This window comes from Salarias fasciatus, chromosome 1 (assembly GCF_902148845.1).
Source record: "Salarias fasciatus chromosome 1, fSalaFa1.1, whole genome shotgun sequence".
Classification (NCBI taxonomy): domain Eukaryota; kingdom Metazoa; phylum Chordata; class Actinopteri; order Blenniiformes; family Blenniidae; genus Salarias; species Salarias fasciatus.
The window spans coordinates 13737142-13750158 of NC_043745.1; the positions used below are offsets into that span (position 1 = coordinate 13737142).

Sequence of the window (13017 nt, forward strand, 5' to 3'; positions counted from 1 at the left end):
GAACCACTTCACTTCCATGCAGCCATTCAAGAAACTGTTGATAACTGTGGTGCACATAATGGGCTTAAAGTGATTAATAAGTGACATAAAATCAAAGTTCAGAGGGTTGATTTTCCCATGTAAGTTACTGAAGCTGTACTCTACAGACTGAGGTCCTAAACTTTGTTTTCTGCGCGCTGGATTGTGGGATTCTGCGGGAACGGAGAGGCTGCTTCACGCCATCTTTAAACCCCACCAGAGGCCAGCCACAGTTACCGGGATGAAGAGCGCCGTCCCCGGAGCGGGATATTAGGTCACACCGTGGAGGCTGGACGGTCATTCCCCGGCTCCGTGAATAATAAACAGCTGTCCGGTGGGGCTGTGAGGAGACGGCCACGGGACACCGCGAGAGCCTTAAGATGTTGTGATCGTAGGCAGACAACAACAATAGACGGAAAGACAACAACAGCGGACTAGCTGCTAACTTGCTAACTGAAAGCTAACTGCTCCGCCGTTAGCAACCTAGTCCGGCTGCGCTGAGATCTGACCGGACGTTGGTGTGTTTTCACTCCAATCTACCAGGAGCAGGCCGTCGCCCTTTTAGCACTTTTCAACAGCAGTTTCGCCACTAGAATTTGAGCAGTTTCCTTTAGCTAGCTGAAAGCTAAGTCCCGACTTCTCCCCCTCCCCAGCGGCCCGGCCGGAGATGCGTGGAAGATGTCGGTGTCGGGGCTGAAGGCCGAGCTGAAGTTTTTGGAGTCCATTTTTGATCCGAATCACGAACGGTTCAGGATAATCGATTGGAAACCCGACGAACTCAGCTGCCAGTTTAATGTAACTGGAGAAAAGCTACTAATTATCCACTGTAACATAACGGTAAGTGCGGGGTTTAGCTAGTTAGACTCTTCCCTTGTTAGTCGCTAGCGGGCTAAAGTTAGCCGTGCAACTTGCTAGCCAGGTTGCTGTTAACATCCACAACTGGGCACTTTGATGCTGTACAGGACAGCTTCTGGCTCGTTTTATTAACCCGTGTCAGTGAGAGATGCGCAATATAGGTGGAGGGTTGTGTAACTGTACAATAACACAAACTGTCACGCTAAGCAGTCCTTGCCTTTAGCTAACGATGCACCCTGAATGCTAATGTCGTCAACTCAGATTTTACGTTTTCTACGCAGTCAGTGTTTAATGCTGCGACACGCGGGAATCTGGGTCAGATGAGTCGATGTGACTGACATGATTGTGTTATTTTTTAAGGAGTCTTATCCATCAACGCCGCCGATATGGTTTGTGGACTCTGATGACCCGAGCTTGGCTCAAGTTCTCGAGAGGTTGGAAGATGTGAGAAAAGGCAGCACCCTGGTAATTAACCTCACTTCCTTTCAAGTCAATAAAGGCTTTATAAAGATCTGCTAATAGTGATGTTTTTGCCACTCATTTACCTTAGGATCGTTTTCCAAGCACATCACATTTGCTCAGGGCGTGTAAGCCAAGAAAGAGCGCCCAGTGACACAGTAGTTAATCTCAGATGAATATAAGCAACGATCTGCAGTAATCTACAGCATGATCTGAAATATTTGGGTATGTCTGAGTTTATGTTGCATCTGACACACCTGAATACTTTATAATGCTGTGAACCAATGAAAACAAAGGTTCCTCTGTCATGTATTGGATTGCTTGATAAACAAGTATTGAGCAGACTGTCTCTCAGCACTGCTGTTGGGTCTTGAATTATTGTAACATAAAGCCAGCCTGCTGTGTTGGCTTTCATCAGATGGAGGTAGATAATTGTGCACCGTGTTTATGCTCGTGTGTGTCCTTTCAGCACCAGCATACTAGACTAAGGGAGTGTGCACATGTTGAGTTCCACTATTTATGAGGAATTTCTAGTATCAACATTTTGAATGTACTCCAAAGACGTTCCTTTGAACTGAAGGAATGTAATCAGTATGTTGGGCAGCAGGTTTTTAGCAGGTCAGATGTCCATGTGTCATTGAATCATTGGTTTAAACTTCCAGGGTGTTTTCTAATCTCTGGTAGTTAACCTGCTTATTCATGGTGCACATTGTTTTCTGTTCCAGAAGAACAGATCTTTTTTTAGTTTGCACCTCACTTTGTCAAAATTCAGATTAAGAGTGAACATTGCTGACGTAGTTTCAGATAAGGGACAGACCTTGCGTTTTGTGAGTAGATGACATTCACTCAGTTTTTTCCCATTGCACAGCTGTTTTAGTGCTACCCTATATTTGAACCGTATCAAATTTGCAAAAGCAGAACACATTACTGTGTGGCAGTTTTATGACTGTGTCACTCGTCTATTTTTAAGCCCACCTGACTGCAAGGAAGGTTAATTCTTTGTTTTGATCTTAATTTTCTGAAGTCCTACATTAATTAGAATATTTCATTTAATCACTCAGAGATTGCACTGCTTTTGTATGACCGACACTCTCTTTGGACATAATCACAAAACACTGCGACTGCACTCAGGAAACATCTAATGTTAGAAAATAATAATTCCTGCATGTTTGAGGTGATAATGTTAATAATTGTGAAGAAAAACAAAGACTGAACTCTGTGTAGCATTAATCTGCGCAGTGGGCAGAGTTATTAATCCCCCCTCCTCTTTGGATGTGTGTTTGGTAGCTTTTGCAGCAGTTGAAGAAACTCATTTGCGACCTTTGTCGGCTGTACAACCTTCCCCAACATCCTGATGTGGAAATGCTGGATCAGCCCTTGCCTGCAGGCCCTGTGGGACAAGACAGAAAGGCGAGTCTGCCTCATTCATACTCCTCATAGTTTTTTTTTCTTTTTCTTTTTTAACAGGCATGATAAAGAAAAGACACTCACCACTACTTGGAATAAACATGTCATGCTTTTTATTTTTAAATCAGGATGGTTTATCACGTACTTTGACCCTTCACTTCAGTGAAGTTCTATAACAGCAGGCTACTTTATAGAGAGCCTCTGTGATTTATACAGCTGGTGTCTCTGCTGATCAATAGGCTCTCTCTGTGTTCATGGTCAGTAAAACGGTGATGGAGAATATACTTTGTGTGTGTTTGTGTGAGAGCAGCACGGGACAGAGGAGGTCACGTCTGAAGAAGAGGAGGAGGAAGAGATGGGAGAAGTAAGTTGTCAAGTTTATTCTGTGAAGGCATGAGTTTCATTCCAACACCTCAGCATCACATTTTCTATAGGAAGTGGTTAATACTATTTTTTCTGATAGTGTTGACAGATTGTAATCGTATTTGTGTAAGCTCTTCATCATTGACTTAATTTTATGAAGGAACTTTGCTCAAGGAATTTTTTCTTTCATGCTAAACGAGCCTTGATCCTTAAGCTTTTGTATGCTAGAGAGCCGTCCAGCCTATTTAACATGTGAAATCATCAGGACATCGAGGACCTGGACCACTATGAGATGAAAGAGGAGGAGCCTGTGGATGGAAAGAAGTCAGAGGATGACGGGATCGAAAAGGAGAATCTTGCAATCCTGGAGAAGATCCGAAAGAACCAGAGACAGGACCACTTGAATGTGAGTGTTTATTCATCGCTGCTCAATGCCATTCGATCAATGGCGTTGAAGTTTCCATTCATTATTCTTGTCAGTAGTCTTTATCTGTATGAGTGACGAATCAAAGCTATTGAAAGAGACAGTGATTTTAATTCATAAATGTGACAGTCCTTGGTGACTCGCCTCTAAATGTGCAGACTGCTGCACGTGTTCAGGTTTCTCGGCGTGTGCGCCCTTCAAGGCGCCATAAACCTGAGAATAGATTTGTTTTTCTTTTGGGGAAAAAAAAGACACTGAGGCTGCTCATCATCCAGTTCAATGGCTTTACATCGCAGCTGTCTTAGTCTGAAATATGTCAGCCACAATTCTTTCTTTGTAAGAATGCAACTAATATCACAGGCTTTTCATGCAGTTACTTCACTTTTTGATAAAAATCTATATTTTGAGGATCAGTGAAACCTGCTGTCGAGGGCTGTACTGATATAAATATTGAAGTTGGTCTGATGGTAATCTGCCTTTGATGTTGATGTCAGTGTAACTGCGTTTGACAGATTTAACCCTTCACTGTGTTTCATGGCTCTGTGTTCTGTCTTTGTTGTGTTTTTTGATGTGTGTGTTGCAGGGAGCTGTGTCTGGTTCAGTTCAAGCTTCTGACCGCCTGATGAAGGAGCTGAGAGAGATCTACAGGTCTCAGAGTTATAAGACAGGTATGCTCTCCACGCAGATATTTTGTCTAGAAAAGATTGATAACACTGACAAGCTTCAGATATGTTGTGCTGAAGGTGCTTCGCTTTGTCCTTGATGTCAGCCTCGTGTGAGAGTGGTGATAATCACTACAGGTTCTCTGCTCCCTTCAAACTTCTCTTCTTTTTTACTTGTGGCGATAAACAGACGGAAACACTTTCTTGAATAGATGAATTAATGGAGTCATTATGTTGGAGAAACACATCGGCCTTGCCAGTTATTGGTTGCGGAGGCAGCTGACCAGATATACCTTCTCACATGAATCTCATGTTTTGTGTCACTTCAGTACCGTTCAGTTTGGAGATAGAAAAGAGAGATTAAATCATTACCGTCGGTGCAAGACCTTGCACTGGAAGTTGTGTGAGCACTCTGATTAAATCATTTTCCTTTGCAGGCATCTATTCAGTGGAGCTGGTCAATGACAGTCTGTACGAGTGGCACGTCAAGCTAAGGACGTAAGTAACTCCACAAATGATCTGCATCAGTGTTGGGCAGAGCAAACACGGACTCATTGCGTGATTAAATGACCAACAGGGTGGATCCGGATAGCCCTTTACACAGTGATTTACAAGTCCTGAAGGAAAAGGAAGGGATGGATTACATTTTACTTAACTTCTCATATAAAGTGAGTAAAATTGATTTTGCATTAATAAAAATGGAAAACGATCCGGGAGCCTTTGAAGTCTGAATGAAACCTTTTTTTTTTTTTTTTTTTTGCATGTCGCCTCTGCAGGATAATTTCCCTTTTGATCCACCGTTTGTCCGAGTAGTTTCCCCTGTGCTTTCTGGAGGGTGAGTTTTTTTTGTTTTTTTTTTGGTTAAGTTTGAAAAATGTGTTGCAGGTTGAGAAAACTGACTGGTGTCTCTTCCCCCTCTTTACTTTAGTTATGTTCTTGGAGGAGGCGCCCTGTGCATGGAGCTTCTCACCAAACAGGTATAGCAGGACGAGTCTCCTGATCCCAGGAAGGGGATTTGACTGGAATGATGGTGGATGTTATCTTTGGATCGGTTACACAACTGTCTTCTTCCTTTGCATGTGTGTGGAGTCTTGAAACCTTCTCTTATTGACACGGGGTGTCCTGATTGCAGGGTTGGAGCAGTGCCTATTCCATTGAGTCTGTCATCATGCAGATCAATGCCACTTTAGTCAAAGGAAAAGCCAGAGTGCAGTTTGGAGCCAATAAAGTAAGTGAGAGGTTTTCATTTTGGATCTGATCTAATGCTGGCCACACATAATAAATGATGTCGACCACATTGACCTCGCTGACGGCGGCGGCTTGTTGCGCTCCGCCAGTGTCTGCAGTCGTCTGTGTGTTCTGTGATTCTGTCAGACGTTCAGCTTTCTAGATGCACAGATAACCGTGGTATATTTGAATGCTGACGTGCTGTGACACTCAGATTCACACTGACTTGAGATGAACGCGTGTCGGCCGTCTGTGTGAGTAAGTCCACACATGTCGGTGTCATAACCTGCCTCGACCTGGTTTTGTCACTTGACCTGAGAGCACTTCACGTCTTGTTTTCACAACCGGCACAAGCTGCACTGTTGAGCGAACTCGGTGTTTTTTGCACTTCATGCCACAGTTTGTGTTCTTTGGGTAAAACATGCTGCAGATCGATGTTTGTGCTCATGTGCAGAATTAGATTTTTTAACTCTGATTCTTGATCCACAAGGCTAACTGCCTACCACCTATACACTCTCACAGCTGTATTTGATTGTGATATCAGAAAACAGCAGTTGTTTTAAGCTGACCCCATATTGGGTAGACTAACATTAATGTTTTGTTGATTGACTGCAGTCATCCCATTAAAATGATACTTGACGTACTGAATCTGCTGCTTCTGGGTGCTGTTGTATGAAACCTGTCTTCTCGGAAGTAATTGACCAACTCTTTGACCTTTCACCTTGTTTTTGGAATGTGCTTGAGTCGAGTTCTTAAGAGCAATGAAGTAGTTCAGCTGTAATAAAGCATAGTCAGGTTTTTATTATGGTGGACTGTATTATGGTAATTGAGGTACTTTTGTAAACCAGCCCCATTGCAGTCAACTATAAATGCTGTCACACTATGATGGGACCCTTTTATATGTCCAGAATCACATGTCAGTCCATGCTGGAGCTGTACAGAGCCACATTATGTGTGCTGGTGAAGTTCCCGTGGGGTTAAACAATCATAAAATGTGTTTATTATAATGTACTGTTATTTTTGTCAGAGACTATCAAGACTATCTTTTTTTTCCCCTCCCATCTCTGACAGTAAACAGCTACCATTACTGTTTCCTGTTTTGCTCAGTCATTTACACCCAGTGCACGTTCTGAGGTTGACTGGATTTTCATGTTTTCATGCAGAACCAATACAATCTTGCCAGAGCACAGCAGTCCTACAAATCCCTGGTTCAGATCCATGAAAAGAACGGTGAGTGTTTTCGTCTCCAGTTTCATACAGCAGGCATTTCTGACCTTGTTTACTGAAACGTAATCCCTCCGATCCATCGAAACAGATGACTTATCTGAGCTGAAGCTGTGGTGTATGCAGACATCAGCAATATATTATGTTGGGATTATGATTATCTTCAGTGAGCATCATGGGTCTAATTGTGATTTATGTTCGATACGTTGATGAAAACTGATGAGATAAACTCTTTAGAATGTACTATAGGTTGAACTCCCACTCAAAGGCCCTCTTTACGTGACAGCATTTCTAAGGGAAAACAGAAAACTCTGATTGCGTTTTGGGTTTACATGACAACGGTGGTCTGAGTAACTGAAAACACAACTTTTTGAAATTGGCTCCCAAGGTGGAGCTTGTTTTTGAAAACACTTCATCTTTCTTGGTGTAAACAGGAAACAAACCCACTTTTCTGAGATGCTGCTGCTGCGCATGCACACCACAACTGTAGTGAATAGTCCTTCAGAGCGGCAGACGGACAACAGCAATGATGGCGGCTTCACAAGTGTCATGACTCCCAGTCCACATGCTCCTGGGACTTGGTTGATTTAGGGAGGAGAGTTACCCCAAATAACAGCTTTTCCAAACTTGTCTTCTGTCCAAATGATTGTCTGTGTACATGCCGTATTTGACATTTTGGTGTATTGCAAAAAAAAAAAACACACACCAGTGGCCCAACATAAAGACTACATTGTCAGTATTTTCACCATTTCCCCGGAAACAGACATCATTTTAAATTTGTTTCAGTGCAAACACTATTTATTTTTATTTATTTATTTTTTAATGAAAATGCAGAAATGATCTGTTTTCACTTGAAATGTGTCAGTGGGCCGAAACTGTGATCGAGAAGTATAAAGATGTCACTGATTCAAAGTAAATAACTTTGGAGCGATACAGCAGTTCTTCTGTTCTTTGACAGATGCTATATCGGCTCTGATAGCCTCCTTAACGTCTTCTTTTGGTTGTCCGTTGTTCCACTTGAAGCATCGAGCGATAACAGACAGACAAACCAGACTCCCAGGGTTTACAGACTCTTTTCTGAGCATATTTTATCCTCATGATTACCCAGTGGAAGACACATCCTACATGTTTCTGATCAGCATCTTGTCTTTTGCCTTCATGCGTTTGAGTTTGGCTGGATTTAGGGAAGAGGATTGAGACTTTGTTTACACAGGAGCGATTCGCTGAGAACTGCATCATTTTCCCTCCTGAAAACAATCACCATTCACATGGGAATGCTACAAACATTAGAAACACTACAACTTGCATGTCAGGCCACTTGTTGCTGTAATGTAGAACTAAAATTTAAACACGGCGAAGCTGCAGATCATTTCTATATCTGAACCTCCCTAAACCAGAATGGCCTTCAGGTTGGGTCAGTTAATGAAAGGCGGGTTTTGACGCAGGGCTTCGTAATCCTCGTGTGAATTCACATGAAGGTGTGTAAGTGGCTGGATGTTGACAGGGTGACCTCATGTAGCAGAACGCACACGCTCGGTGTTTTCATCATGCTTTTGTAATTGAAGGTCAGTATTGCCGAAGCTGACATGAGGCTAATCTCTGTGATCAACCAGACACACTGCAGCTGTTCCTCACATGTAGCTTGATGAATGTTAGTCAGATAAATGATGATCTCCACCTTTATTTCAGGACTCTATGTAATGTTTGAGATGGATCAGTCTTTGGTTTGTGCTGACATTAGTGTGATGTGGTCCAGTGTTGAGCAGTGTGTTGTCTACAGAGCGCAGCTTCTTGTTTATTGAAGTAAATGTCCCGTGACTGAATCCTCATTGATATTCAGCTGCTCACATGCATAACAGCTGGATTAAATATTAATAGTCATTGTCAAGTCTTAGTGTGCAGTTTACAATGTTGATCATTTCCATTTTAAAGCTCCATCTGGAGTTTGATCAAGGGTGGATGCCATTTATGCAAATTTCCCTGTGTCATTCACCTTTGGGGGAAACGGCACACCGCATTTTGACTTAATTTTACAGGTTAAAATGAATAAATTCTCAAGCATTAAATGTAGAACCACTTAATGCTTGCAGCTCGTTTTTATTTCTTCCACTAAGCAGACGTAGTCAAGGTTGCTAATACAAGCCATTAAGTGATGTTTTCACTGTGTCAGTGGCTTTTTTTATCATTCTGAACTCATTGTCTCGTTTGTTTTCTTGTTTTTCTTCCCAGGCTGGTACACACCCCCGAAGGAGGACGGTTAATACAGACTCTTGCCTTTCCTGCAGTGGGACCACATGTCTTAGATTTTTTTTTCTCTTTTCCCTGTGACCAATATTGTTTTTATCTTGCAGACTATTTAATCCCTTACATGACAGTTTGAACTCCAAAAAACCAAATTCCTCAGTTAGTGACCCCCCCCCCCCCAAAAAAAAAAAAAACACAAAAACAAAAAACAGAACCTTGCACATAAACACAGCCACACTCACCTCCACCACCTGAGATTTACATCCAAACTCATCAGCGAGTCACGAGGGCGGCTCCCTACCAGCCTGCGTTACGCTATTTATCGTTTCATACATCTGTTGTCTAACGCATCCCCTGTCCCTCCCACCCTCCCCGCATTGAGACATTCATTCCCGTACTCCAGGAAGTCAGTGGACTGAGTATCGCTCCATGTCACCCTTTGGTTTTTGGCGTTGAGCATGCCACGATGATTGCTGGCTGTGAGTGGAAAGGTGCAGCATGGCTTTATTCCTCCAGCAGTGGCAGTCCGACGCCCCAGTTGACAAACTCTTGCCTTTCTGGCCACAGACTGGATCTGAGGATGGGCATGCAACATCCCCCTCCCCCCCTGCCCCGCCCGCCTGCCTGTACGACGCAGAAGCAGGAGGGGAAGGACTTTTGAATGGCGGCGGACGGACTCTCTAATATTGTGCTCATGTATTATCTTTATATGCCAAGACCCTCCCTCTCTTCCCGTGGAATAACAAGCTTCTGAGGCTACTGTGCTTTTAAAACCGCTCGTCTTTTTTAAAAGCTCGGAGCCCCGAAGGTGGGTGGGGAGAGAAGACGAGACTTTTTGCTGCCTCGGTGTGACAGCGCCTCCGTGGAGAGGACCGTCCCGCCGAGGGAAGACCTCTGGCGTCACCGCAACCAGCAGCCGGACCGCGTGGCAACATAGGAAACAGGAGCAGGCGAACCAGGGCCGAGTTTGGATTGGATCACACTGTAATGTAGTTGATTTTAACTCCTCGTGTAAACATGTAAATTTGTATTTCTGCAAAAGGATTTAATTGTTTATAATGTAATCTTGTCTGGATCTTTGGCTGGGCAGAGACTGTATTACTATATACCCTTGACTATTAACTGCAGGGGCACTGCAACTTCTCAAGACTCATTTAGAATAAGAACAAGTTGCTTCATGGATGCTCTTGCAGAGGGAAACAAAAGTACACCATGTTCTTATGTAAGCTTAATGACTACTGCGGTTTTGTTCTTTTTATCCTCTTTTTTTTTTTCTAATATTGATTTTATATAATCCCTATGTTAATGGCAACAGTGCCGACACCATTCCCCTTCATTTTAATGGCACTTCTTCATCACGATGGCGGTAACCATCATGGCAGACAGTTTCTGGCACACCGGAGGTTTGGCTAGTCATATCGGATCACTCAAACCAGATGAACCTCAGTAAGGCTATGCAGTGAAGACACAATGTCGCCGAGACGAAGAAGATTAGTCTGAGCGGCATAGCCGCCTGCTTAGTTCCCCTAACTGGTTCACATCCCGATCGCTTTGCCAATTCTGAAGTCTGTGGGAAAAACACAAAACAAAAGAGAAAGTGACCTTTTACTCCTGACTTTTCCTCGACCTCGCTGGCTGTTTTCAGAACACAGCCAAGAGTTAGAAATTCACAGCAATAGTGTTGACCGTTATACCTTTTGCTTCACACCTGGGAAGATCGACTGGAGTCCGTTCCGTTTTCCGGAATATCTGTTGAGTTTTGATAAATATTTGTTCAGATCTTACCACAGGAGGGACCCCAGCTCTTCCCATCTACCACCTCTCTGGTTACTATTCATGACCACTCTCAGCGGCGCTGTACCCCGTCAGCGTGCCGAGGCTTTGATGTAATGTGAATAATATGCAGAAAACTGTGTGGAGCATTCCAATTAATGCAGTTACATGTTTGTTGTGGGTGTTCTGTTGTGTGGTTACTTGCATTGTTTTGAGTATATTGTCCTGATAACCAGCGTAGAAAGCTTAGTTATGCTATCTCATCCAGTCATTCCTCTTTTGCTTTTTGTTCTGTTTGAACTCTCCTCAGTGATACTAACCTCAGCCACAACAGGTAAAGACGGCTAGGAAGTGTAAACCGGCTCCTTCCAGTCTTTGTTTGAAACCTGAGCGACCCTTCCCCCTCGTTTCACCCACTCCCCCCCCCCGCCCCGGGCAGAATCTGAGCATTACTGCAGATCATTGGCATGGTTGTTAGCTGTTGTGGTAATGTGCTAATCACTTCATTCTGGTCACATCGTCGAGCCCACCCCTGCAGAAGCAAACTCAGGAATACATACTGCACACACTCGACTTTGCAAAGGATTGCTTCAGAATATCATCAGAAAATGCAAGATTGAATTTGTCAGGCTTTTTTTTCCCCCCTCTTCTTCCCAGGCCATTTTAAAATGATGCTTCCCCCCCCCCCCCCCCCCCCCAACCCCTTCTACTCTTAGGAGCTGCAGTGTGTTGAATGTGCACACGCTCATTTCTGTTATTGGTGTTGATGAGCAGGATTTGGAATCGGATGTGTGGATGAGAGATTTGCTGCAGCCCTCAGATTATCCTGCGCTCGACGGGGGTTTCAGAAGAAGTCTTGCCCCTCGTCTCTTTGATATTGCTGTTTTTTGCATGTCGGTGTATCAGTGGGTATTTTTTTTTTTGATTCCCCAAGTAACGATAGACAAAGAGCAGTTGGTTTCGGCGGTCAGAGCGGCGGCAATACATTCACTTTGTTCCCGCGGCTCGTTTACTCGCGGCTTCCGACACGCATAGCAGGATCACTTCCACCCGATGGCCGTTTTTAGTCAAACCAGGCCAGATACTCTGAGGACTTAACGCAGACATCCTTGGGTTACTGTCGAGAAGCGGATTCCCCTTCAGATTCCAGTGCCATCAGAACAACTGCAATCGCAGACAGAGCAAGCCTGATCTTTGGAGTAACTGTGTGCTTGAGTCTGTTGTGTGAAGAATAACGGCTTCTCTGAAAACCAACACACGTCTGACTAACAGAAACCTTCTCAGCTTTGACAAGTGACACATGGGTCCGAGGCCTGAACCGGCCCGACTCTGGGTTCTTTACCTTGCTTCATTAACTGCGGTGGCCGGGTTATAAAGTTATGCACTGTTAGCATGCTTTGGTTTGGTTTCTTTTCTTTTTATTTTCAGTTTTTTTTTTCCATTGCAAGGGTGATTTTGACCATGTAAAGTAATTTGTAAACTTGCATCAAGTTTATGAATAAATAATTTTATGAAATATTTTGGGTTTTTTTTGTTGGTGTCTTGTTTTGAAGCTCACCGATTATTTATGATTTTCTGTTTGTTTGACTTGCTGTGCTGATCTGAAATCTTGAGATGTGGCTACAAATATGCATTTTAGTGTTCACATGTTGAATAACATGGGGAACTGAAAGAACCAGAAATACCGAGTTTGAAGTTGACTTAGGATTTATTGCCGTGAAAGGCTCAAAACCATTGATCAAACTGTCAAAAGTTCACTTCTGCAGCAAAGTTATAAACATAGAGACAAGTTTTTTTTTTATGGTACGGTCACTTAGTCATTTTAGACGATGTATTTGAGTAATTATTTTTTGCTTTCCACAGTTTCATTATTGTCATTTGGAGTTTGTAAAGGCTTTACACACTGTGGCCTGATTGTGCACACTTTCAACAATTCAGACTGATTTCTTGAGCAGATAGCTGGAAAGCTAACTGCAAAAGATAGGAAAAGACTGATAATTTGAAATGCAGATTTCATACATTACAGAATAATAAATTTAATGTGACTTCTGTCTAGTTACAAGAGACAGATATTTTAAAAATGGTCCATTGAAACAGTCACAACGGTACAAACAAACCCGACAGAGTGTTACAGCGGATTCAGAAAAGCGACACATTCTGCATGGGATGTCTCTTTGAAGAGATGTGTATAAAAATTGCATTACCTTGTTAGTTCCTTCAAATATAAAGAAACTGACAATGAGAAACTACAACAAAACAGCCAGGAAATCTCTTGAAGAACTGCTGATACAGCCCAGATATTTAGTGTTAATAAAACTTTCATACTGCTGCCAGGATGCATCCTTTCTCTGACATAAACAG

At 43.0% G+C, this 13017-nt stretch overlaps 1 protein-coding gene across 1 annotated transcript; it reads left to right on the forward strand.

Annotated features, from left to right (window-relative positions):
* Positions 1 to 210: 210 nt before the first annotated feature.
* Positions 211 to 12174, forward strand: LOC115386886 (ubiquitin-conjugating enzyme E2 Q2-like). Its single transcript, XM_030089346.1, has 13 exons — positions 211 to 855; positions 1234 to 1338; positions 2620 to 2742; positions 3050 to 3103; positions 3368 to 3508; positions 4110 to 4194; positions 4626 to 4686; positions 4766 to 4856; positions 4965 to 5023; positions 5117 to 5165; positions 5321 to 5416; positions 6579 to 6645; positions 8869 to 12174. The coding sequence occupies exons 1-13, from the start codon at positions 697 to 699 to the stop codon at positions 8898 to 8900; spliced, it is 1122 nt and encodes a 373-aa protein (XP_029945206.1). The 5' UTR covers positions 211 to 696; the 3' UTR covers positions 8901 to 12174.
* The last annotated feature ends 843 nt before the right edge of the window (positions 12175 to 13017 follow it).

Coding starts and splice junctions, on each gene's coding strand:
- LOC115386886 (XM_030089346.1), top strand. CDS start 697: ATGTCGGTGTCGGGGCTGAAGGCCGAGCTGAAGTTTTTGGAGTCCATT. Junction 1,339..2,619: donor TGAGAAAAGGCAGCACCCTG/GTAATTAACCTC, acceptor TGTGTTTGGTAG/CTTTTGCAGCAGTTGAAGAA. Junction 3,509..4,109: donor AGAGACAGGACCACTTGAAT/GTGAGTGTTTAT, acceptor TGTGTGTTGCAG/GGAGCTGTGTCTGGTTCAGT.